Source organism: Chiloscyllium punctatum, chromosome 2 (genome assembly GCF_047496795.1).
Source record: "Chiloscyllium punctatum isolate Juve2018m chromosome 2, sChiPun1.3, whole genome shotgun sequence".
In the NCBI taxonomy this organism is placed as follows: domain Eukaryota; kingdom Metazoa; phylum Chordata; class Chondrichthyes; order Orectolobiformes; family Hemiscylliidae; genus Chiloscyllium; species Chiloscyllium punctatum.
The window spans coordinates 59,883,650-59,910,853 of NC_092740.1; the positions used below are offsets into that span (position 1 = coordinate 59,883,650).

General features: G+C 42.8%; 1 protein-coding gene across 13 annotated transcripts in view; it reads right to left on the bottom strand.

Moving 5' to 3' along the window:
* Nucleotides 1-27,204, bottom strand: part of kiaa0825 (KIAA0825 ortholog) — a 432,289-nt gene that overhangs the window by 169,816 nt on the left and 235,269 nt on the right. Inside the window, exon 20 of one of the 13 annotated variants that reach the window (XM_072583006.1) lies at nt 20,976-22,210. The exons of the other annotated variants lie outside the window; for them this stretch is intronic. Within the exon in view, the coding sequence (XP_072439107.1) occupies nt 22,186-22,210 (25 nt within the window). The 3' untranslated portion in view covers nt 20,976-22,185. Of the gene's footprint in view, nt 1-20,975; nt 22,211-27,204 lie in introns of those variants that run through there. 13 annotated transcript variants of the gene reach the window in all.

Here is a 27,204-nt window from a genome sequence, read left to right on the forward strand (position 1 = left end):
CGAGCATGCCAAACTCTTCCTTCACCACCCTGTCTACCTGCAACTCCACTTGCAAGGAACTATGTACCTGCATCCAAGGTCTCTTTGTTCAGTAACACTCGTCAAGGCCTGAGCATTGACTGTATAAATCCTGCCTTTATTTGCCTTGCCAAAATGCAACACCTCACATTTATCTAAATTAATCTCTATATACCACTCCTTGGCCCATTGGCCCAACTAATCAAGGTCTTGCTGTACTCTGAGATAACCTTCTTCACTGTCCACTACAATTTTGGTGTCATTTGCAAAATCATACCCCCTATATTCACATCTAAATCATTTACATAAATGACAAAAAGCAATGGACCCAGCACTGATTCTTGTGGCACACTGCTGGTCACAGGCCTCCAATGCAACAAAAACAACCCTCGACCACCCTCTGTCTCCAACTGTCAAGCTAACTTATGTATTCAATTAGTTAGCTCCTCCTGGATTCCATGGCTGAATGAAACAGCTTTTTCCTCACATCTCTCTTGCTTTTTAACACAGCATTTTATACTTATTAGATATCTATTTCAATTTATTAACCTAAATTTTGCAAAACGTTTAAGACTATTTAAACATTGTATGCTATTATTAATGTGCAAAATCTGCCATCAGTCTTTAATGAGGAACCATCAATTGTAAATCACTGTCAGCTGCTGACCAATTTGTGCTACTCCATTGTTAGCATCTTGTCTTTAACCCCCTTTCACGAAGATAGATATTTTCTAATCAACATGTTCAGAGATATTACTACACAACTCTGAAGAAGGTAGAACTTGAATCCTGGGCTCACAGTCCAGAGGAAGGGAAACTTTCAGTGCACAACAAAAGCACTCTTTTCATAAAGGTATTATATTTTCATATCAATTGCTCATTAATTTGGGCACAGAAATATCTAGCAATTATTAGATAGAGCATGCTTTTAATAATCTGATAATTATTAGTAACTGCTATCAAAAATTGTTGTCAGTAAGTAAACAATAATAAGTATTAAATTTCATTCCATCAGATATGCATTGCTGCTGCAGCTCTTAAACATGTCAGATTTTAAATTTGTTTTGTACTTTTTCTTTCAGTATTTACCTTTGCAATGATTCTCTTTCGCTGTATTACTGTAACCTTTCTTTTATTCCATTCTTTTTTGTTCTCTACCTGATTTGACATTTAATTTCTCAGAGCAGTATCCTAGGCCCAAATATTTTCAGCTGTTTCATCAATAACCTTCCTATCACCATAAGGTCAGCATTGGGAAATCTTACCAATAATGGCACAATGTTCAACGCCATTGGCAACATCTCCGATGCTGAAGCATTCCATGTTGAAATGTGGCTAGACCCAGACAATACCCAGACTTGAGATGAAAAGTAGCAAAAATATTCAAGTCACACAAACACCAGGCAATTTCCAATAAGAGACAATCCAATCAACACGCTTTGACATTAAATGGCATTACCATCACGATATCGCCCACTATCAAAATCCTGGGGGTTACCATTGACCAGAAACTGAACTGGGCTAGCTATATAAATTACAGTAGCTACAAGATTAGGTCAGAGACTAGAAATCCTACAGCAAGTAAATCACCCCTAGAATGCCCAAAGCTGACAAGGCAAGGTCAAGAATGTGATTGAATACGCCCCACTTGCAATCCAGCAACACTCAAGAAGCTTGACACTATTCAGGGCAAAGCAGCCTGCTTAATTAGCACCACATCCACAAACATCCATTCTCTTTAACACTCAGTCCCAGTAGTGTGTATCATTTACAACATGCACTGCAGAAATTTACCAATAGTCCTATATAGCATCTTCCAAACCAATGATCACTTCCATCTAGAAGGACAAGGGGTGCAAATATATGGAAACACAAGCACTTGCAAGTTCTCCTCCAGGCCATTCACAATCCTGACTTGGAAATATATTGGCGCTCCTTCAGTGTTATTTGCTCAAAATCCTAGATTTCCTCCCTAATGCTATTATAAGTCTATCTTCTGCCCATGTACTGTACCAATTCAAGAAGACTGCTCACTGGCGATGGGTAATAAAGGCTCGCCATCCAGCATTACCTATATACCATGATTGAATTTTTTTTAAAAATCATTTACTTTGATGAACCTTTGCAATTCGGCACCTGACTCCTTGTCTTGCCTGTAGTGCAGATTGTGGCACTTGGTTGGATTTGTCATCCAGTACAGAACAGAAGACAATGACAAATTCACCCTTCCCTGTTTATTTCCCAATCCTTTAATTTGCCTGGTTAAGGACACACATTGATCTGTTGTGCACTGTGATGAAGCTGCTCCTTTAACAAAGTTGTATTGTCCTTGATTTTTTTCAAAAGTGTTGTATGAGACAGAGTTGCCGTAATGTCTAGTTTGGATGGGTTTTAGGAATAATTTGATTATAGCTAACAACTATTGCCTCAGGCAAAGGTCTTTAAGCTAAATTAAAACATTTGTAAAAAGGGGAGTGGCCAGTTCTCCCGGCGCAGCTTTCGATGGTTTGGTTTGATTTGGTTTGGTTTTAGCAGTCTGGCTGTTCAGAGCAAGCAGTCAGTTTGTTTGAGGCTGCTAGTCAAAGAAACAGCTACATGGAAGAAGGTGTTCCATGCTGAATCTCTCTCCCATCTCTCTTTCTCCTTTAAGATCTTGTGTTTAATTTTACCTTTTGTGCTAAGCGGTGTTTATGAGGATTGTTGCAGGAACTTGGAACAGCATCATTATGTTGGGATGTCTGTTCAGTTTATGGATAGGTTAAGTTATTCTGTATTTTCTCTCTTTTATTTGTATTTAATTCTGTAATCTTGTAAATAAATTCTGTTTTATTTAAAACTAAATGGTTTTACCAGCCTCATCACTCCTGGAATGTTCACTATATACCTGCTTAAAACAATGAGCAAAGTTAGGATCTGGGCTACTTTCTTGAAATGTTTTGAGGGGGTCTAGCCCAGTCCATAACAGATTGGGGGATCATCTATGATTTGTTCTATAATTCCAAATTAGGATAAGATTTGCTGGACTCAAAGGCAGTGTGGTCGGTGTTAGTATCTTTTGTTCCAGATGTTGGATTTGGTTAGTTTGCTTGGGATAGCAATAGCTCTTTCAGTCACTAAGAATTTTCTGGGGGTGGAAGAAGTGACTTTGGGTGTTTTCAAAAAGGTGAATAAGGCCAAGCTGCTGGAATTAGCAGACAATCTGGAGTTGGAGCTGCCTCCTTCTGTAAGGAAAGGAGAGACAATTACAGCAATAGCTCAGCATTTAAATTTGCTGAAAATATCACCAGAATCTTTGGAGATCACTAAAAGTCAATTGAAAATGAAGCAGCTTGAGTTAGAAGGAAAAGACAAGGAAAGGAAGAAAGAAATGAAACTGTTTGAATTACGATTAAAAGCAGTGGAAAGAGAAAAAAAATCACTTTTTAGCACTGTTGCCTCACAGCGCCAGAGACCCAGGTTCAATTCCCGCCTCAGGTCACTGACTGTGTGGAGTTTGCACATTCTCCCCGTGTCTGTGTGGGTTTCCTCGGGGTGCTCCGGTTTCCTCCCACAGTCCAAAAATATGCAGGTTAGGTGAATTGGCCATGCAAAATTGCCCGTAGTGTTAGATGAAGGGGTGAAATGTAAGGAAATGGGGTTTGGATTGGTTGCGCTTCGGCAGGTCGGTGTGGACTTGTTGGGCCAAAGGGCCTGTTTCCACACTGTAAGTAATCTAATCTAATCTAAAGAAAAGGAGAGAATGGAAAGGGAGAAAGAGAGAGAGTTTGCACTTCAGAAATTGGCACTTAGACAGGAAATTTGGCTTAAAAGGATGGAGATGAAGGCTGAAGGTAAGCTTAGTGAGGAAGAGAGTGAAGATGAGCAAAAGTGTGGTAGCCAAAGGCCTGGTGAAAATCTGTTTAAATATATTTAAGCACTGTCTAAATTTGATGAAAAAGATGTAGAAGCCTTTTTCACCTCATTTGAAAAGGTGGCTAAACAAATTCAGTGTTGATGACCACGTGGGTTTTGTTGATCCAAATGAAACTTGTAGGTCCAGCTAGTGAGGTATTTGCATCACTATCAGAGGTGGTATCTGGGGCATATGAGGAGGTGAAGAAAGCCAACTTAGGTGCATATGAGCTTGCGCCAGAAGCCTATAGCCAACATTTCAGGAATTGGAGGAGGGACCTTGGTCAAACTTACACTGAGTTTGAACGAATCAAACAAAGTAATTTTGATAGGTGGACAAGGACACTAAAAATAGAGCAAACTTAAGACGCGCGAAGAGAGACAATTATTTTGGAGGAATTCAAAATAATAGTGATAATTCAAAATGAAGTAGTGAGAACTCATGTGCAAGAGCAGAGAGTTAAAATGGCAAGATTAGCAGCTGAAATGGCTGATGATTATGAGTTGGTCCATAAATCAAAGTTTGGTTTCCAAAATCAATTTCAATCCATGAGGGATAGAACTTGGAGAAAAGAGAAATCCTTGCATGGAAAGGGAAATGTAGATCTCGGTGAAAATCATAAGGATAACTTACCACAGGTTAAAAGGGAAACTTTCGAAGGGGAAAGAGGAGTCAAAAAGCTCCAGTGTTTTCACTGTTATAAAATAGGCTACATGAAATCATAATGTTAGTGGGTGAAGAAAAGCACTGGGAAGCCACATGTAGCAAAACAGGATAGGCCGTTGAATTTTGTTGGAGTGGTAATGGAACGCAGGCTAGAAAGCTACACCAGAATATACAACCTGGTTGGAGGTTGGTTAAGGAGATTTTCTTAAACCCAGGGTGTACTCGCATAGGCCAGGAGCAGCAGGTAAAGAGATTACAATCTTTGATGTTGAAAGATGAGGAGGTATGTACCTCTGAAGGACTATTGCTAGAAAAGGTGCTAGTAATGGGGATTCACAGTGCGACAAGAAACACTCAGTTATGTAGAGTGAGGTTACTGTCCAGTGAAGAGTGGAGAAGTTGTGGTAGGAGTACTGGATAAACTCTCAGCTCCAGGAGTACAACTTATCCTTGCTAATGATATAGCTGGTTCACAGATAGGATTGCTACCTACTGTGGTTGAAAAGCTAGTGGTAACTCATGCAACTGAACTATTGCAGGACACATATCCTGAGACTTTTCCCGACTGTGTGGTAACAAGGTCACAAAGTCACCAGTTGAAACAGGAGCGATCAAAGAGTATAGATAAGAAAGTTGAAGTGGGATTAGCAGAGACCCTGTATGACCAAATGGTTGAGACAAACCAGGAACAGATAGATGACAAAGCAGACATCTTTAGTTCAGCGAAATTAACTGAATTATCGCAGAAAGATGAGAAACTAAACCAATTGTATCAAAAAACATACACAGAAGAAGAATCTAGATGTATCCCAGTGTACTACTGTCTTAAGAATGATAGCTGAATGAGGAAATGGAGACCATCACATGTTCAGGCAGATTAGAAGTGGGCAGTAGTTCATCACGTCGTAATGCCAGTGGGTTATAGAAAGGAGGTGTTGTGGTGGTGTATGAACTAGGAGGTCATTTAGGGATCAGAAAAACTCAAGCTCAATTACAAAAACATTTTTACTAGCATGGACTGCAAAAGGATGTAGTAGAATTTTGCCAGACATGTCATACATGCCTGGTACCTCTAAAAGCCGCACCTTTAAAACCAGTTCCTGCATTTGAGGAACCTTTTACAAGAATCTTAACTGATTGCGTAGGACCCCTACCAAACACAAAAAGTGAAAATCAGTATTTGTTAACAATAATGGATGTGTCCACTAGATTTCCATTTCACAATATCACCACTAAAAGGATTAGTAGAGAAGTTACTCAAATTTTTCACTAGATACGGACTACCCACAGAGATACAATTAGATCAAGCGTCAAACTTTACATCAAAATTATTCCAGAAAGTTATGGACAGCTTAGGAATAAAGCAATTCAAGTCTACTGTGTACCATCCAGAATTGCAGGGAGCGCTAGAGAGGTGGCATCAGACATGAAAGACCATGTTAAGGGGTTATAATCAAGACCATCCAGATGATTGGGATAAGGGAATTCCTTTTGTACTTTTTTACCATTAGTGATACGCCAAATGTATCAACTGAATTCAATTGAATTAGTTTTTGGGCATGAAGTCAGAGGACCAAATTGGTAAATCCGAATTCAGAGATTACATATTTGGTGTACGTGTCAGATTTTAGGGAACAATTAAATAGAGTGGGGGAGTTGGCTAGACAGCATTTAAAAGTATCACAGCATACAATGAAACAGGAAGCAGGCAAGAAATCAAAAATTCACAATTTTGCTATTGGAGATAAGGTGTTAGTTATCATTTCTAGTGATCGGTGAACTTTAAAAGTAAGGTTTAGTGGACCTTATCAAGTCAAAAGGAGATTGAGTGAGAATTGATAAGAACTCCAGACAGAAAGAAATCTCACAGAGGGTGTCATATAAATATGCTCAAAAGGTATTTTGATAGGGAAGGAAAGCAAAAGGAGAATCTGTTCTTCGTTACAACACAGAATGAAGAACGAAGTTCAGAGGATTCTGAATTGAACATTCCTCAAATTAAATTGGACAAGGAAAAAGTTGTCAAAAATTGAGATAAATTATTGAGGTACCTGCCACTGAACACTTCCCTTTCTCACCAAGTCAGTAATCACGTTTTCTCGTTCTGCCACATGCACAGTTTTCAAATTGAATGACGATAACAACAAATAGAAATTGAAGCCGAAACGCGCATGTAATGTGGGTGTCAGTGCTGTGCTCTTGCAGGAAAATGACGAGAAAATAGAAAGACCTATGAGGTATTTCTCCAGGATATTGGACATTTATCAGCAGAAATATTTGACAGTTGAGAAGGACACTTTGAGCTTGTTGTTGGTGTTACAACATTTCAACATTTATGTTATGAGTAATGCATCTGAGACAATCACATACACTGATCACAACCCATTGAAGTTTGTGGAGAAGTTTAAGGACAAAAATTGCAGATTGTTTAGGTGGAACTTGTTGTTACAGCCATTCAATTTGAACACTGTGCATGTGGCAGGATGAGAAAATGTGATTGCTGATGTATTGTCGAAACTTGGATGAGAAAGGGAGGTGGTCAGTGGCAGGAGTAAACGGACTGAAACGGAATTTAGTATAGCATGTTTGTATGTTTATAGTCAATGTGATATTTATAAGTAGCGTCATGTACTAACAGTGTAATGTTAAGTGGTTTAAAATGAAGCCATTTTTGGATATTGATGGGTTTTTTTAAGGGGATGGTGTGATGATGCTGCTCCTTTAACAAGGTTGGGTTGTACTTGGTTTTTTTCAAAAGTGTTGTATGAGGCCTAGTTTGGACCAGTTTTAGGGCCAATTTGATTATAGCTAACAGATACAGCCTCAGGCAAAAGCCTTTTAAATTTAAAAATACTTGTATGACGAAAAGAGAGTGGCCAGTTCCCCCCAGCTCAGCTTTTCTCTGGTTTGGTTTTAACAGTCTGGCTGTTCAGAGCAGGCAGTCAGTTTGTTTGAGACTGCCAGTCAAAGAAACTGCAACATGGAAAAAGGTGTTCTATGCTGAATCTGTCTCCCATCTCTTTCTCTCCTGTAAGACCATGTTTGATTTTTACTTTTCGTGCCAAGGGGCGTTTATGGGGATTGTTGCAATAATTTGGAACAGCATCACTAAGTTGGGATAGTTTGTTCGATTTTTGGAAAGGGTCTTATTCTGTTTTCTGTTCTCTTTTGTTTGCATTTCATTCTGTAATCCTGTAATTTTGTTTTATTTAAAACTAAGTGGTCTGTCCAGCTGCATCACTTCTGGAATATCCACTTTACACTGCTTAAATCAACTAGCAATGTTAGGGTCTGGGCTACTTTCTTGAAATGCTTTGAGGGGGTCTGGCCTAGTCCATAAGATGCACCACCATTCCATCTGCCCACTGCCCTTGCTCTGACATTATCAGCTTGAACTTCTAGCAACTTTGCAGGCAGGAAAGAAATTGCAGCCTAAACATGCATGCAACGTCCAACATTTTGCGATTGGAACACGGGAAATAGGAGCAACAATAGGTCATTGCTCCCAAAAGCATGGTGTACTACAGTGGCAAAATGTGGGCAGTTAGCTTCTACAATATTATGACACACAAACAATATACCATTTAGAGGTATAACTGTGTACAGGAACACATTTTCATTTCCCAAAAAAGATGGATAAAAAGATATCTATAGTGGCACTGAACCTTCTTGGCATAACAGAATCAAGAGGTTCAACAGATTTTTTTCCTTCAAGTTCCATCTGCATACTCAAGCTGAGCAGCTTGCTTAAATGTTAAAATTGAAGGTTAGTTACCTTGTCAGAAATGGTGCTGAAGCATGTTCTCGGAAGATTAGAAAAGCACTAGAATGAAGCTGTTGTGACATCTGTAATCATGGGAGCACAGGATATGTTTTATTTTCTCAAAGAAAATTTTTGCATTCACCTGCTGGGAAACCCTGACTGGGGCAGGTGCAATTTCTACTTGCTCATTTCTAAATTATTTTCAAAAACTTCCTTTAACTTCAGTTTGATGCCTCGGATTTGTAAATGATCATCCTAAAGGGGGTATTGTATATGGGCATTCTTCACATTAATCCCAAGAGTAATCCATAACAATGTCTACTCGAAAACCTCTCACACAGAAATGTATTATCCAAAAACTGAATGCCATAAAAGAGTAATAAAATGGCCTGAAATATAGAAGTTAACCAAGTTTCTACTCAAAAGTTGAAATGAATTAAGTGTGTGTGCATGTGTATTTATGTGTGTATGTCGGAGGACAGCAAATTTCACTGGTTTCAACAACAGGCACAGGGTGATTACCTCCTATTTAGTAGTTTTGAAGTAGGCCCCATATAAGATTTGCACTGTCACAAGAGGAAGTATGTGATCTCTCACTGCCCAGAATCAGTATGTTTTGTTTGGACAGAAATGTGTTCATTTTTATAGGAATGTGTACGTCAATTCAATAATTTAGCAGCAGGCTTTTAAGCATCTAAATAAATTAACAAACACAGAGAAAGCTGAAATAATTCAGCAAGTCTGGCAGCATCGGAAGAGAAAGGAACAGAGTTAATGTTTTGACTTTCGTTAGTTCAGACATCAATGGTCTTCAAACAACCCATTTGTTGTATGTTAGAATGACTTACATATCTCACTTTGACTCGAGTACTATTGATAATGATATCTTTCTTGGACATCTGGATCAATTCACTCAAGAATTTCACGGAGAAAAGAATGCCTGATAAATTTAAAAAATTAAAAGCCATTCAAAGGTAAAAAATGACCTTGTCTGAATTTTAAAGGCAAACCCCCATCTTTCAAGAAAATGGGCAACAAAATTATAGTAACATTTAGGAACAGACTTGGTTGTTACTATGGAAATGGTAAAAACTGCATTCAAACTCTACTATTAATTTAAATATACTGTTTGCTCACTGACTGGACATTATGGCTTATTCTAAGATTCTTACCATCACAAATGCTTGAAATAAACTCTTTTTCAGGAACGATCTAAAAAGTATACAGATCCTAGAAATCCGACTGAGGGAAAAGGCACACTGTTGAGATTGGAAATACTTTGTCAAAGTACTGGAGGGGGGACATCTCCACGACTGAATTCTCGATAAGTGGTTTGTATAAACAATGTTTAATAATTTTACAGCCTATAAACAGATCTTTTGCTCAACCTTAACTGTCAACAATTCAACAATGAGCATTGGCTTTGTATTCTAAACAATTAGAATTAATCAATAGAACTTAAGTTTTCATTCAAAATCAAGATGAATAGACGATAGCTTTTATCCTTTCCACTTTACAATAGAGCCAGAATGTGCCCAAAAGTAAAAAAAAAGTGTTAATACTGGCCTTTCCGAGGAACTCTTTAACACACATTTGATAAGGTTCCCCATGGTAGGCTTATGCGGAAAGTCAGGAGGCATGGGATAGTGGGAAATTTGGCCAATTGGATAGAAAACTGGCCAACCGGTCGAAGTCAGAGAGTGGTGGTAGATGGTAAATATTCAGCCTGGAGCCCAGTTACAAGTGGAGTTCCGCAGGGATCAGTTCTGGGTCCTCTGCTGTTTGTAATTTTTATTAATGACTTGGATGAGGGAGTCGAAGGGTGGGTCAGTAAATTTGCAGATGATACGAAGATAGGTGGAGTTGTGGACAGTGAGGAGGGCATTTGTCGTTTGCAAAGGGACTTAGATATGATGCAGAGCGGGGCTGAGGAGTGGCAGATGGAGTTCAACCCTGCCAAGTGTGAGGTTGTCCATTTTGGAAGAACAAATAAGAATGCGGAATACAGGGTTAATGGTAGGGTTCTTAGTCAGGTGGAGGAACAGAGGGATCTTGGGGTCGATGTACATAGATCTTTGAAAGTTGCCACTCAGGTGGATAGAGTTTGTAAGAAGGCCTATGGTGTATTATCGTTCATTAGCAGAGGGATTGAATTCAAGAGTCGTGAAGTGATGTTGCAGCTGTACAGGACTTTGGTTAGGCCACATTTGGAGTACTGTGTGCAGTTCTGGTCGCCTCACTTTAGGAAAGATGTAGAAGCTTTGGAGAGGGTGCAGAGAAGATTTACCAGGATGTTGCCTGGAATGGAGAATAGGTCGTACGAGGATAGGTTGAGAGTTCTCGGCCTTTTCTCGTTGGAACGGCGAAGGATGAGGGGTGACTTGATAGAGGTTTATAAGATGATCAGAGGAATAGATAGAGTAGACAGTCAGAAACTTTTTCCCCGGGTACAACAGAGTGTTACAAGGGGACATAAATTTAAGGTGAAGGGTGGAAGGTATAGGGGAGATGTCAGGGATGGGTTCTTTACCCAGAGAGTGGTGGGGGCATGGAATGCGCTGCCCGTGGGAGTGGTAGAGTCAGAATCATTGGTGACCTTTAAGCGGCATTTGGATAGGTACATGGATGGGTGCTTAATCTAGGATAGAAGTTCGGCACAACATCGTGGGCCGAAGGGCCTGTTCTGTGCTGTATTGTTCTATGTTCTATGTTCTACAAAAGGAACTTGAATTCTGTTTAGAAAGTACTACTGCTGAAAGAATAAAACCTGAGTCTAATGCTGTACCAAGATTTTTCATTTGAAATTTCTTCCTGGTCCCTTGATAAGATCAGGCTGCCCAGGAATCCCTTCTATAGACGTAAAGAGCAACAAAATTATCTCAGTCCCATAGCTCTTACGTATGTTGATGAGGAGTGAACAACTTATCACATGCTATGCATCAAGTGACATCAAGAAGTACAGTTATAGAAAAAAAAAGCCACGGTGTGCTTCTTTAATTGGCTAAACAGGTCAATTATTCTGTAAGGTGGAACAATGTAATCCTCATAATCCAACACTGAAACTAAGAATGAGTCCACAAGTGGAAGTTAATATTCCCTGACTCCTTGGGCTGGCAGGGTGGGACAGGAAGGGAAAGGGTGTAAGATTGGGATCTATTAACGGCAGAAGAGTGTCTTAGTTTACCCACCTCCACTGGCATTTTGTCAGCTTAGAAGAAAGCATCGAGCAACACACCTGCCCATTGGCCAACTGAGGTCCTTTTATAGCAATTAATACCCAGGTAACCTCGTGAAACCACCAGGTAAAGCAACAGGCTTTTAGTAGGCTTTGGGGTGGGGTGGGTTGGGGTGGGGTGGGGTGGGGGTGAGGGGGAAGAAAAGCAGGTGATTTCCCTCCTGTTTAGACACCCTGAACCTCACTAAAACTCCATATCTCTCAAACACAGTTCCTTGATCCTATTACTTTTTGCACTCATCCTGGCAAAACCTCCCACACACTTTTTAATCTGGTTTCATGGGTCCTCAGAGTGAGTGGCAGACTGCAAGTGGTTCCAGCAAGGCACTACTCCCCATGTCACCACTGCCGAGAACCGTTAGCCCTATGGTTGTCTGACAACACTTAGAGGTGGTAGCTTCTTCAGAAGAGAGCTTAATTTCCAACTACTAGTCAAATGAGCTCGTCAACTATCATGCGATGATATTTTGTGGGAGGCAGCAAGAAAATAGATGGCACAAGAAGGAGTGAATGCAGATGGGATGAGGGGATGACAATTATCTGCTACCAGAAGCAGGTAATCAATTCAATCCATGATATTATTCATGTAATAGGGTGCATCAGAAAATTCCAGACAGTATGGGTAGGGAGAGGGGCTCCCATTAAGGCCCAAGACGGCCAGTGAACACAGGCCAACGTCTAGTATCAGCTTACTTTTTAAACTTTGAAAATTCTTCAGAAGACACCTCATTTTGAGGCACTCCTTGTTAGCCAACCGACATTGGCAGTGCCCCTCTTACACTGGGGCTTTCAATCATGCAGTGCAGAATGACCTCCTAATGCTAAGCCAACCTCAAAAACCTGCCATCTGCCCTTAATTGAATGCGGCTCCTGGAGATAGTCACCCAATTGGATGCCACCTCCTCCAACATTGCTTTTGAGATCTTGCTGTGGGTTATATGTAGGTTCTCAACTCATATTTCATGCCAACAGCATAATCGAGACTTGGGAATGTAAAGTACTGACCACCATTTTTTCATGCGAGCCACAAACTATAAGCACACGTCTTTCCGAGCAAAATATTCCCGATACAAACCTTGAAAATAAAAAATGGTAAACTGCCGAAGTGACAAGTGAGACTAATGAATGAACACATTACAACTTTTCTAGGCAGTATTAAATAAATAGCTAGACTTTTACCATTTAGTGAGATGTCACAGATATGTTACTGTTAAACCAACCATTTAATCAACTGAGATAAAACTTCAGGCTTAAAATTGCTCCCCTTTGAATCAGTTCAAACAATGACAAATAAGTTCAAATAACACGTTTTTCTTAACGTGTAACAACTTAATACCAACATAAAAATTATGTACTTTGTAAAAAATTAAGTAAATATTTTTATTTATATGGTATCTCAGTTATAATTTGTTTATGGTCTGACTCATTGACAATTCAGGCAGCATCCAAAGAGCAGCGAAATCGACGTTTCGGGCAAAAGCCCTTCATCAGGAATAATGAAGGGCTTTTGCCCGAAACATCAATTTTGCTGCTCCTTGGATGCTGCCTGAACTGCTGTGCTCTTCCAGCACCACTAATCCAGAATCTGGTTTCCAGCATCGACAGTCACTGTTTTTACCTCATTGACAATTCAGTTTGTTAGTTGTGACTTTCACAGTTTGTTGGCAGTTTCTGGAAAAGCCATCACACCTGTGACTTTTTCTTTGATTAATGAGTCTTTCAACTCATCACTACAAACTGAAGGAGACCCATGCCCTTTCTGGGCTTCAGTGATTTATTTGCCTTCAGTGCAATGCAAGAAAGGTATCTTCCGCAAAGAAAGTCACACCTGTTTAAAGCTAATGAAAACCTCAATGTGTCATTGTCTAGACAAGCCGAAATGCATGTTAAGGTAGACAAAGGATTTATTCAAGTTATATGAATGCAGTTTTGTCACAACCTGTCAATTTAAAGAGGTATTAGACCTTCCTCAATGGCATTCCATACAGTGTCAAGTTTTGAAGTTACTATTTCAGATTTTGAATGTAGTTAGATGGAGGACTTTCCATAGAACAATGCAGGATAATTTAAAGAAGTGAAATCGAAGTCTTTAACATTTTAGATTTATTTTAGATATTTAGGGCAATTTTCAAAGTGATTGACTTATGAGCTGCTAAAAAGACACATCTGCAAGGGTAAATGTACATGCAAAAAATAAAAATCTGGAAATGAAGAGTACTTTCAATACTCTGAAAACTGTAAATCTTAAAAAAGAATCAGTGCATGTGCTGATGCTCAATGGAAGTTGAAACAATTGATATATTTTTCCTACGTTACCTTAAATTTGCAATATATACTTTCATACTTTAAAAAATGAACATTTGACCAAACTTATCAAATGATTGATTTTAAATAATAGTTTTTGTATTTATATTCAATGCTTCAGCGTGCAAAAGTCATAGAATTGTTTTAATCTTGCCATATAAATTAACTAATTTGAAAAAAAAAGCATTATTTGCAAGTTTAAAATGTATTGAAAGGCATTTTGTTTTAAATGGCAACCGAAGAAAATAAACTCTAATCATACACTAAAGTGAATTCAATTGCTTCTAAATTGTCCTGATGTAACTAAGTTTGATATACACTACTCTTTTCCATTCAATCACCCAAAGTCACCTTCTGTAGCACTGCATCACTTTAGATTACATTTCCATTTTCAAGTCTAACACCTCTGTTGTATTAGACTGGTATCCAAGATAGTTATTGTATATAGCAATGATGAGGCAATAGTCCAGAGTAATACTGGCAATTTGCAATTTGCTGTGGAGCCTTTAAGTATGCTGTGGGAACAATAATGGTTACATGAGATTATACATTTGAAAAAGGCTGCTTGTAAAAGAGACTGTAATTAGTTATCACTTTCATTATCAGTACAAAGTTTTATAATAATAAATTTAGAAAACCATGCAAAGCTAAAATTAGATGGCAAGTTTGGGTCCTGAAAAAAAATTAGAAGTGCATACTTTTCATTTTGAATCCAAACAGGACAAATAGGATTAAAGTTTTCAATTGTTATAAATCGCAATGGAACTACAGAAGTACGCTGTCCAATCAGGTTGCCCCTCAAACGTTTTAATTAAAACAACTAATTGACATCTCTGACTAATTTTATTGGATGATCTGTGCCTCAATGACTAAAACTAAGGGTCATACAAGCTTTTAGGATAGCCTTATCAAGTTATCCTGGGTAAAAACAATGACAGCAGACGCTGGAAACCAGATTCTGGATTCGTGGTGCTGGAAGAGCACAACAGTTCAGGCTGCATCCGATGAGCAGTAAAATCGATGTTTTGGGCAAAGGCTCTTCATCAGGAATAAAGGCAGAGAGCCTGAAGTGTGGAGAGATAAGCTAGAGGAGGGTGGGAGCGGGGAGAAAGTAGCATAGAGTACAATGGGTGAGTGAGGGAAGGGATGAAGATGATAGGTCAGGGAGGAGGGTGGAGTGGATAGGTGGAAAAGAAGATAGGCAGGTAGGACAAGTCATGGGGACAGTGCTGAGCTGGAAGGTTGGAACTAGGGTGAGGTGGGGGAAGGGGAAATAAGGAAACTGTTGAAGTCCACATTGATGCCCTGGGGTTGAAGTGTTCTGAGGCAGAAGATGAGGCGTTCTCCCTCCAGGTGTCTGGTGGTGAGGGAGTGGCAGTGAAGGAGGCCCAGGACCTCCATGTCCGCGGCAGAGTGGGAGGGGGAGTTGAAATGTTGGGCCACAGGGCGGTGTGGTTGATTGGTGCGGGTGTCCCGGAGATGTTCCCTAAAGCACTCTGCTAGGAGGCGTCCAGTCTCCCCAATGTACAGGAGACCGCATCGGGAGCAATGGATACAATAAATGATATTAGGGGATGTGCAAGTAAAACTTTGATGGATGTGGAAGGCTCCTTTAGGGCCTTGGATGGAGGTGAGGGAGGAGGTGTGGGCGCAGGTTTTGCAGTTCCTGCGGTGGCAGGGGAAGGTGCCAGGATGGGAGGGTGGGTTGTAGGGCGGGCGTGGACCTGACCAGGTAGTCACGGAGGGAACGGTCTTTGCGGAAGGCGGAAAGGGGTGGGGAGAGAAATATATCCATGGTGGTGGAGTCTTTTTGGAGGTGGCAGAAATGTCGGCGGATGATTTGGTTTATGCGAAGGTTGGTAGGGTGGAAGGTAAGCACCAGGGGTGTTCTGTCCTTGTTACGGTTGGAGGGGTGGGGTCTGAGGGTGGACTGTTCATAGATCGACTGTTCTATGTAGCCAACAAAGAGACAGGCATAGCTGGGGCCCATACGTGTGCCCATGGCTACCCCTTTGGTCTGGAGGAAGTGGGAGGATTCAAAGGAGAAATTGTTAAGGGTGAGGACCAGTTCGGCCAAACGAGTGAGAGTGTCGGTGGAATGGTACTGTTGGGGACTTTGGGTAAGGAAAAAATGGAGAGCTTGGATGCCCTGGTCATGGCGGATGGAGGTGTAGAGGGATTGGATATCCATGGTGAAGATGGGGTGTTGGGCACCGGAGAAACAGAAGTCTTAGAGGAGGTGGAGGGTGTGGGTGGTGTCTCGAACGTATGTGGAGAGTTCCTGGACTAAGGGGGAATAGGACAGTGTCGAGGTAGGTAGAAATGAGTTCAGTGGGGCAGCAGCATGCTAAGACAATGGGTCGGCCAGGGTGGTCAGGCTTGTGGATCTTGGGAAGGAGGTAGAACCGGGCAGTGCAGGGTTCCCGGAGTATGAGGTTGGAATCTGTGGGTGGGAGATCTCCTGAGGTGATGAGGTTCTGTATGGTCTGGGAGATGATGGTTTGGTGATGGGGGGTGGGGTCACGGTCGAAAGGGTGGTAGGAAGAGGTGTCCTTGAGTTGGCGTTTGGCTTCAGCGGTGTAGAGGTCAGTGCGCCAGACTACCACTGCGCCCCCTTTATCCGCTGGCTTGATGGTGAGGTCGGGATTGGAGCAGAAGGATTGGAGGGCTGTGCATTGTGAGGGTGAGAGGTTGGAGTGGGGGAGGGGAGTAGACAGGTTGAGGCGGTTAATGTCCCGGCGGCAGTTGGAAATGAAGAAGTCGAGGGCAGGTAATAGGCCAGCGTGGGATGTCCAGGTAGATGCAGTGTGTTGGAGGTGGGCGAAGGGGTCCTCGGAAGGTGGGCGGGAGTCCTGATTGTGAAAGTAAGCTTGGAGACGGCGGAAGAAGTGTTCGACGTCACGTTGTGTATTAAATTCATTGATGCGTGGACAGAGGGGGATGAAAGTGAGTCCTTTGCTGAGGACTGATCATTCGTCCTCAGTGAGGGGGAGGTCTGGAGGGATGGTGAAAACTCGGCAGGGCCGGGAGCTGGGATCTGGTGTGGGTGTGGAGCTGGGAGTGGGGGAGGAACCTGTAACTGGAGTGGGTGTGATGGTGGGGGGAATGGGGGTGGAGTCATGAGCAGGGGTGGTGTTCCCCTCAGGGTTCTGGGGTGTGGGGATAGTGACAGTGGGGTCTGTGGGGGGCGTGTCAGCAGAATACATGTGAGTGGCGTTGGTGGGGGCAGAAGTGGTGGCAAACATGGCAGTAGGGGTGGCAGAAGTCACTGAGTGTGTGACATCAGCGATGATGTGAGGGGCGGAAGTGATGTCACATGTGATGCACAACCACTTCCGCCCCTCACAGTTCCAAGTGGTTGTGGGAGTGGCCGGCAGAGTTTGGACCCGAACAGGACGCCAATCACTTGCATTCTGCTGACACGCCCCCCACAGATCCCACTGTCACCATTCCTAGCCCCCAAAACCCTGAGGGGAACACCACCCCTGCTCATGACTCCACCCCCATTCCCCCCACCATCACACCCACTCCAGTTACCGGCTCCACCTCCATTCCCAGCTCCACACCCACACCAGATCCCAGCTCCCGGCCCTGCCGAGTTTTCACCATCCCTCCAGACCTCCCACTCACTGAGGACGAACGATCAGTCCTCAGCAAAGGACTCACCTTCATCCCCCTCCGTCCACGCATCAATAAATTTAATACATGCCGTGACGCCGAACACTTCTTCCGCACCTCCGCCTCCGAGCTTACTTTCACAATCAGGACTCCCGCCCACCTTCCGAGGACCCCTTCGCCCACCTCCAACACACTGCATCCACCTGGACACCCCGTGCTGGCCTATTACCTGCCCTCGGCCTCTTCATTTCCAACTGTCGCTGGGACATTAACCGCCTCAACCTGTCTACCCCCCTCCGCTACTCCAACCTCTCACCCTCACAATGCGCAGCCCTCCAATCCCAACCTCACCATTAAGCCAGCGGATAAAGGGGGTGCAGTGGTAGTCTGGCGCACTGACCTCTACACCACTGAAGCCAAACGCCAACTTGAGGACACCTCTTCCTACCACCCCCTCGACCATGACCCCACCCCCCATCACCAAACCATCATCTCCCAGATCATACAGAACCTCATCACCTCAGGAGATCTCCCACCCACAGCTTCCAACCTCATAGTCCGGGAACCCCGCACTGCCCGGTTCTACCTCCTTCCCAAGATCCACAAGCCTGACCACCCTGGCTGACCCATTGTCTCAGCATGCTCCTGCCCCACTGAACTCATTTCTACCTACCTCGACACTGTCCTATCCTCCCTAGTCCAGGAACTCCCCACATACGTTCGAGACACCACCCACGCCCGCCACCTCCTCCAAGACTTCCATTTCTCCAGCCCCAACGCCTCATCTTCACCATGGATATCCAATCCCTCTACACCTCCATCCGCCATGACCAGGGCCTCCAAGCCCTCCATTTTTTCCTCTACCAACGTCCCCAACAGTACCATTCCACCGACACTCTCATTCGTTTGGCTGAACTGGTCCTCACCCTTAACAATTTCTCCTTTGAATCCTCCCACTTCCTCCAGACCAAAGGGGTAGCCATGGGCACACATATGGGCCCCAGCTATGCCTGTCTCTTTGTTGGCTACGTAGAACAGTCAATCTTCTGTAATTACACTGGCACCACTCCCACCTCTTCCTCTGCTACATTGATGACTGCATTGACGCCACCTCGTGCTCCCGCGAGGAGGTTATGAAATGCATCAACTTCACCAACACATTCCACCCTGACCTTAAATTTACCTGGAAAATCTCTGACACCTCCCTCCCCTTCCTGGACCTCTCCATCTCCATTAATGACGACCGACTTGATACTGACATTTTTTACAAACCCACCGACTCCCACAGCTACCTGGATTACACCTCTTCCCACCCTACCTCTTGCAAAACTGCCATCCCGTATTCCCAATTCCTCTGCCGTATCTGCTCCCAGGAGGACCAGTTCCACCACAGAACACACCAGATTGGCTCCTTCTTTAGAGACTGCAATTTCCCTTCCCAAGTGGTTAAAGATGCCCTCCAACGCATCTCGTCCACATCCCGCACCTCCACCCTCAGACCCCACCCCTCCAACCGTAACAAGGACAGAACGCCCCTGGTGCTTACCTTCCACCCTACCAACCTTCGCATAAACCAAATCATCCGCCGACATTTCTGCCACCTCCAAAAAGACCCCACCACCAGGGATATATTTCTCTCCCCACCCCTTTCCGCCTTCCGCAAAGACCGTTCCCTCCGTGACTACCTGGTCAGGTCCACGCCCGCCCTACAACCCACCCTCCCATCCTGGCACCTTCCCCTGCCACCGCAGGAACTGCAAAACCTGCGCCCACACCTCCTTCCTCATCTCCATCCAAGGCCCTAAAGGAGCCTTCCACATCCATCAAAGTTTTACTTGCACATCCCCTAATATCATTTATTGTATCCGTTGCTCCCGATGCAGTCTCCTGTACATTGGGGAGACTGGACGTCTCCTAGCAGAGCGCTTTAGGGAACATCTCCGGGACACCCGCACCAATCAACCACACCGCCCTGTGGCCCAACATTTCAACTCCCCCTCCCACTCTGCCGAGGACATGGAGGTCCTGGGCCTCCTTCACCGCTGCTCCCTCATCACCAGACGCCTGGAGCAAGAACGCTTCATCTTCCGCCTCAGAACACTTCAACCCCAGGGCATCAATGTGGACTTCAACAGTTTCGTCATTTCCCCTTCCCCCACCTCACCCCAGTTCCAACCTTCCAGCTCAGCACTGTCCCCATGACTTGTCCTCCCTGCCTATCGTCTTTTCCATCTATCCACTCCATCCTCCTCCCTGACCTATCACCTTCGTCCCTTCCCCCACTCACCTATTGTATTCTGTGCTACTTTCTCCCCACCCCCACTCTCCTCTCATTTATCTCTCCACGCTTCAGGCTCTCTGCCTTTATTCCTGATGAAGGGCTTTTGCCTGAAACGTTGATTTTACTGCTCCTCGGATGCTGCCTGAACTGCTGTGCTCTTCCAGCACCACTTATCAATTTATCCTGTTACCTTCAAGTAAATGTGGATAAGTACTGCCATTCTGTATGTTCCTGTTCCACAATGTATGAGGAACAGAGAACATGCAATCTGCCAATTGAACGTCTTCCAGTCTTGGATTTCAAGGTGCTCAAGCAACAACATTTATCTACTGAGATGTGTGGAATCATCACTGATTCCATACTCCCACTCAACGATAAGTGTAAGTGTCAAAGGATATGGGCAAGTCAGAACCTGGCACAATTTCTGGTCAGTGTGTTTAGCCTCAGTGCCCTTCACGTTAGCATGTAAAGACTTGACTGCAGTCCTCAAAGTTAAGAAACAATGATCCCTAATGTATGACGCTATCTGGCCTGGTTGCTTATGAAAGATGAACAATGCTTAACAATTGCAATGTCGTACATCACTAGGATGTATGAGAGGCTCACATCACTTATATAGATGTGACTTAACCAAGTTCTACAATGAAAGTAATACTAAAGAAGACATTATAACAGAGCAAGTGAAAATATGTTCTCAGAAGTGATGGTTTATTTGCAATAATGTGGTACATATAATCATCTATGTGTCATCAGTACATATTTTTATTCATTCATGGGAGGTGGGCATCATGGTTTGGCAAGCATTGTTAGTTGTCCATCCCTAGCTTCCCTTGGTGAACTGCCTTCTGGAACTGCTGCAATCCTTCTACTGTAGGTAGACACACAATGCTGTTAGAGAGGGACTTCCAGGATTTTGACCCAGTGACACTTAGCGAATGGTGTTATATTTCCAAAGCTGAAAATCACACGACATGAGGTTATACTCCAAAAGTTTCATTGAAAATACAAGCTTTCAGAGTGCTGCTCCTTCACAAGATTAATATTTACATATTCAGATTAATATTTACATATTCAGATTAATATTTACATATTAATCAATTGAAACTTGCATTCCCTTTCTAAGTGATTAAAGACTTAACAGCCATCAAGGTTTGTCTAATACTTCACATCAGTTGTATGACACTTTGATCTTTTACTATAAATTCTGTGTCCGATGTATCCTACCCCACTAGCTACCTGATAAAAGAGCAGCACTCTGAAAGCTTGTAATTTCAAATAAAATTGTTGGACTATAGCCTGGTGTCATTTGATTTTCAACTTTGTCCACCCCAGTCCAATACCAGGACCTCTACATCATGGTTATATTTCCAAGTCAGAATGGTGAATGGCTTTGAAAGAACTTGAGGGTGGTGGTTTTTCCATGTGTGTGCTGCCCTTGTCCTTCTCGATGGTAGTGGTTATGAGATTTAAAGTGCTATCGAAGGAGCTTTTGAAAATTTTTGTAGTGTACCTTGTAAATAGTACACATTGCAGCTACTGAGCATCAGTGGTGGAGGGACTGAAAGATTATGAATGTGGTGCCTATCAAGTGGACTGCTTTGTCCCAGATGGTGTCAAACATCTTGAGTATTGTTGGAGTGGCATTCATCTGGGTAATGGAGAGTATTCCATTATCCGACTCACTTGTTGTTGACAGCCTTTGGGAAGCCAGGACGTGAGGTATTTGTCTCTGATCTGCTCTTCTAATTACTATTTTTTCCTACATCTATGACTTCCCCCACATTTCAAAAGCGGTGTAGAGATAGCTTCTTGTGGTTGACATTGTTGACTTGTAAGACTTGTATCTCCTAGTGCTTGTGGGCCTATAAGGCACAGTATGCTCAGACCCTCCTGTCCAGAAACAGGCTTAACTTCTCTGGATTATTACAGGCTCTTAAATTACACACAGGCAATAAGTGAAGTAAACCTAATTCCACATCCTTGTCTATCAGTGCCTGAAAATCTTTCTTCATGAAGGGGAGAATGAGTTTTTTTTTCTATGCCATCTGGTTTAGAGGTGAGCAACATTTATAAAAATTCATTCATGGGATTAGTCATCATTGGCTGATCGCATTCACTGCGCAATCCTATTGGCCTTGAGAAGATGGTGGTAAGTTGCCTTCTTGAACTGCTGAAGTCCATTTAGTACAGTTAAAGCCATAATACCATTTTGAAGGAAGTTCCCTCCCTCCGGACAAAAGTAGCAATGATACTCACTCAGGATGGTGAGTAGCCTGGAGGGAAACTTGCAAGTCATGGCGTTCCAATGTATCTGCTGCCCTTGTCTTTCTAGACAGTTAATATTGTCGGTTTGAAAGGTGCTACCTCAGAAGCCTTGGTGAATTTCTGCAGTGCATCCTGGAGATGGGTCACTCTGCTGCTACCAAATGGTGGCTGTGGAAACATTGAATACGTATGAGTGTGGTACCATTAAAGCGGGCTGCTTTCTCCTGGATGGCGTCCTATTTTTTAAACACAATTAGAGCTGCACTCACGCAGGCAAATTGTGAGTATTCCACCACACTCCTGACTTATGCCCTGTCGGTGCTGGATAGGTTTTGAAAAGTCAGGAGGTGAATTGCTTGCTGTAGGACTCTGAGCCTCTGATCAACTCTTGTAGCTACAGTACTTATATAGCTAGTTCAGTTCAGTTTCTGGTCAACGATGATCCCGGGATGTTGATAGTGGGGGAGTTCAGCAATGGTAATAGGATTGATTTTTAAGGGTTGGTGGTTAAATGGTCTCCTAATCAAGACGTTCACTGCTTGGCAGTTGTATGGCATGAATTTTACTTGCCACTGTCACCCAAACCCAGATATTGTCCAGGTCTTGCTGCAATTGGACATGGACTGCTTCTGAAGACTCGCAATGTTAGTGACCATTGTCCAATCTGAGAGTAGAACAGAATCGTAATTTATTGTCATGTGTATTTTTCCAAAAAATACAGTGAAAAGTGTTCAATCATCAGCAAACATTCCACCTTCTGACCTTATAAAGTGGGAAAGCCATTGATGAAGCAGTAGAAGTTGGTTCGGTTTTTGACACTATCCTGAGGAACTTGTTCAGTGCTGTCATGAAGCGGAGATGACTTACATCCAATAACAACTATCTTCCCTTGTGGTCGGTATAACCAGAACTTTCTCCAATTGTTTCCATTGTCTCTAACTTTGCCAGAACTTCTTGATACCACACTTAATTACATTTGACTTTTAGGTCAAAAGTGTTGACTCTCATGTCACCTCTGGAATTCAATCCTTTAGTCCATGTTTCAACCCAGACTGTAATGAAGTCAGGAGCTGAGTTGTCCTGGCTGAACACAAACTAAGCACCTATGAGAAAGCTATTCTAAGCAAATGCTGCTTGATTGCACTGTCAATAACATCTTCCCTTACCTTACTGATATTGAGAGTAAACTGATAGGACAATAATTGGCTGGATTGGATTTCCTACATTCTGTGTACGGGATATACTGGGGAAATTTTATTTTGTTGAATAGATGTCAGGACGGTAGTTGAACTGGAACATCTGGCTTGGGGCATAGTAAGTTCTAGAATACAAATCTTCTGTACTATTGCTGAATTGTTGTCAGCGCCCATAGGCTTTGTAGTATCCAGTATGTTGAACTGTTTCTTGGAATCAAACGAAGTGAATTGAATTAATGAAGAGTGGCATCTGGTGTTGGCAACCTCTGGTGGAAGACGAGGTAGATCATCCATTCAGCACATGTGGCTGAAAACAATTGGAAATCTATTAGCTTTATCTTTTGCACTGATGTACTTCCATCATTAAAAATTAAGAACCTCTCCTCTGGCAAGTTGTTTAATTATCCACTGTTCATGACAGAATTTGGCAGGATTGCAGAACTTGCAGCTCCTGGGAGTGGTCATCCACAACAAGCTTTCTTGGACTCTTCATATGGACGCACTGGTTACAAAGGCCCAACAATGTCTCTTCTTCTTCAGGCAGCTGAGGAAATTGGGCATGACGGTGAATACGCTTGCTAACTTTTATAGGTGCGCCACTGAGAGCATTCTGTCTGGATGTATCACTGCTTAAAAATGTATCACTGCTTATGCCCGAAGCGTCGATTCTCCTTCTCCTTTGATGCTGCCTGACCTGCTACGCTTTTCCAGCAACACATTTTTAAGCTTTGATCCCCAGCATCTGCTGTCCTCACTTTCTCCTGGATGTATCACTACCAGGTATGGCAACTGTACCATTCAAAATTGGAGACGGTCACTGAGGGTGGTGAACTCGGCCCAGAAAATCAAAAAGGCCAACCTCCCACCTATAGAATCCATCTACCAGGTCCGCTGTCAAGGAAAGGCCACCAGCATTCTTAAAGATTCATCCCACCCTGGCAATGTTCTACAACCTCTACCGTTGGGGAGTACATACAGAAGCCTGAGCACACGCACCAGCCGGTTTTGCAACAGTTTCTACCCTACTGTTGTTAGAATACTGAATGGACTCAAACTCTTAACATTCGCCTGTACCTGTGTTTTTGTTTTTGCTGCTGTTAATCTATTATTTATTATCTATGCTACTTAACTCTATGATCTGCCCGTATTGCTGGCAAGACAAAGCTTTTCACTGTGCCTTGGTACACATAACAATAAATTCAATTCAATTCAATTCACTAAGATCTGATCAGTTGGTTGTAGAATCACTTAGCTCTGTCTACCACCTACTGTTTGTGCTGTTTGGCATGCAAGAAGTCCTGTTTTGTTGCTCAGCACATATGCCTTGTGCAGCTCCTGGGATGTGCTCCGGTGCTCCTCAATGAACCAGAGTTGACTCTTTAGCTTGACAGTAATGTAAAGTGGGAGATATAGAAACATAAAAAATAAGAACACGAGTAGGCCATTTGGACCTTTTAACTTGCTCTGACATTCATTGTGATCATGGCTGATCAACCAACTCAATGTACTGTTCCTGCTTTTTCCCCATACCTTTTGATCCCTTTAGCTCTCAGAACTATATCTAACACCTTCTTAAAGACATTCAATGCTTTGGTTTCAACTGCTTTCTATGGTAGAGAATTCCATAGGCTCACTGGATGAAGAACTTTCACCTCATCTCATTTCTGAAGGCCTACTCTGTATCTTTAGACTGTGACACATAAGTCTGGTCTCCGTGGTTATTAGGACATTGTTCATATATTTACACTGTCCAGTCCTGTTAGAATTTTATAGGTTTCCAGGAGATACCCCCTCATTCTTTGAAACTCCAATGAATGTAATCCTAAATAATTCAGTTTTTCTTCGAATGTCAGTAGTGCCATCTTGCCAGCACACGAGGTTGCAGGTTGTGTTTGAATACAAGTTTGTTGCTGCTGTTGGCCCATAGCATCTCATCGCTATCTACTCTTGAGCTTGCATACCTGTCTGGCCCACTTAGCATAGTTATAATTACTTCAGCGTGTACAAGGGGGCATAACTACAAATTGAGGGGTGATAGATTTAAGAGAGATATCAGAGGCAGGTTCTTTACGCAAAGAGTGGTAAGGGTGTGGAATGCACTACCTGCTAATGTAGTTAACTCAACCACATTCGGGAGATTTAAACAATCCTTAGATAAGCACATGGATGATTTTGGGATCATGTCGGGGGACGTGCTGAGAATAGTTCACAGGTCGGCGCAACATCGAGGGCCAAAGGGCCTGTTCTGCGCTGTATTGTTCTATGTTCTACGATAGTGCCACACAAAATTATAGCAAGGACCTTCAGTATGAAGACAATGCCTGAGTGATAGTTACTGGCTTGAAGTATTTGAAGTGCTGTCCAGATGGTCATAACTATAGCGCCAGAGTCTTGGAAGCAGTCCAATCCCAGCACCAGAAGGACTTTCATCTCTCTTACCAAACCGCAGGTTGGCTAATATGGTGCCATTATTTAAGAAAGTGTTACGGAAAAGCAAGGGAACTATAGACCAGTAAGCCTGACTTCAGTGGTGGGTAAGTTGTTGGAGGGCATTCTGAGGGACAGGATTTACATGAATTTGGAAAGGCAAGGACTGATTAGGGATAGTCAACATGGCTTTGTGAGTGGGAAATCACAAGTCACTAACTTGATTGAGTTTTTTGACAAAGTGACAAAGAAGACTGATGAAGGCAGAGTGGTAAGACATTGCCTATATGGATTTCAGCAAGCCGTTTGACAAGGTTCAGCATAGTAGACTTGTTAGCAAGGTTAGATCACATAGAATCCAGGGAGAGCTAGCCAATTCGATACAAAATTGGTTGGAAAGTCAGGGATAGAGGTTGGTGGTGGAGGGCTGTTTTTTGGACTGGAAGCCTGTGACCAGCAGTGTGCTGCAAGGATCAGTGCTGGGTCCACTGCTTTTCGTCATTTATATAAATGATTTGGATGTGAATATAGGGGGTATGGTTAGTAAGTTTACAGATGACATCAAAATTAGAGATGGTAGTGGACAGTAAACAGTTATCCTAGAGTACAAAGGCATCTTGATCAGATAAGCCAATGGGGCTAAGGAGTGGAGATTGGGTTTAATTTAGATAAATGTGAGGTGTTGCAATTTAGTAAGGCAAATCAGTGTAGGACTTAAGACAGTTAATGCTGGGGGACTGTAGTCTGTTTCTGAACAAACAGACCTAAGGGTGCAAGAGCACAGTTCCTTAAAAGTGGAGTTGCAGGTAGAGGGTAGTGAAGGCGGCATTTGGTATGCTTGCCTTCATTGGTCAATTCATTAATTATAGGAGTTGGGATATCAGTTGCGGCTGCACATGTTGGTTAGGCAACTTCAAGAATACTGCGTTCAATTTTGGTCTCCCTGCTGTCGGAAAAATGTTGTTCAAGGGTTCAGAAAAGATTTAAAAGAATGTTGCTGATATGGAAGTTACTCTGGCAATTATGTAGTTAATTTAGTGTTGTAACGCATGCCCGGGATCATGTTACAGGGCTCCAGTAACTGATAATGGTAGTACACTGTGATAGGTTAAGTTTAATGTAGGGAACCGGTGTGGCAGATGATGATGAGTTTAGAAAGACAAAGCAAGCCAGTATGATTGGTTATGCTAATGTTATCCGATAAGCGCAGGAACAACAACTGTACAAATTGCAGTGAGACAAAGGATTGGGGGCAATCAGAAAGCCATTGGCTGATTGTCACAGCTTTTCTTTGCAAATTAAAGTTTAACTTCGTGAGGGATTTTCTGCGTCCCCTGGTAATTTTTACAGAACATTGAGTGATTCCTCCACAACACTGGCTTTGGAGAGTTTGGTCTATTGGGAAAGGCTGAATTGACTGGAGCTTATTTCCCTGGAGCATTGGAGGCCGAGGGGTGACCTTATAGAGGTTTCTAAAATCATGAACAGCATAGGTAGGGTGAATAGCCAAGGTCTTTTTTCCCAGGGTAGGGGAGTCCA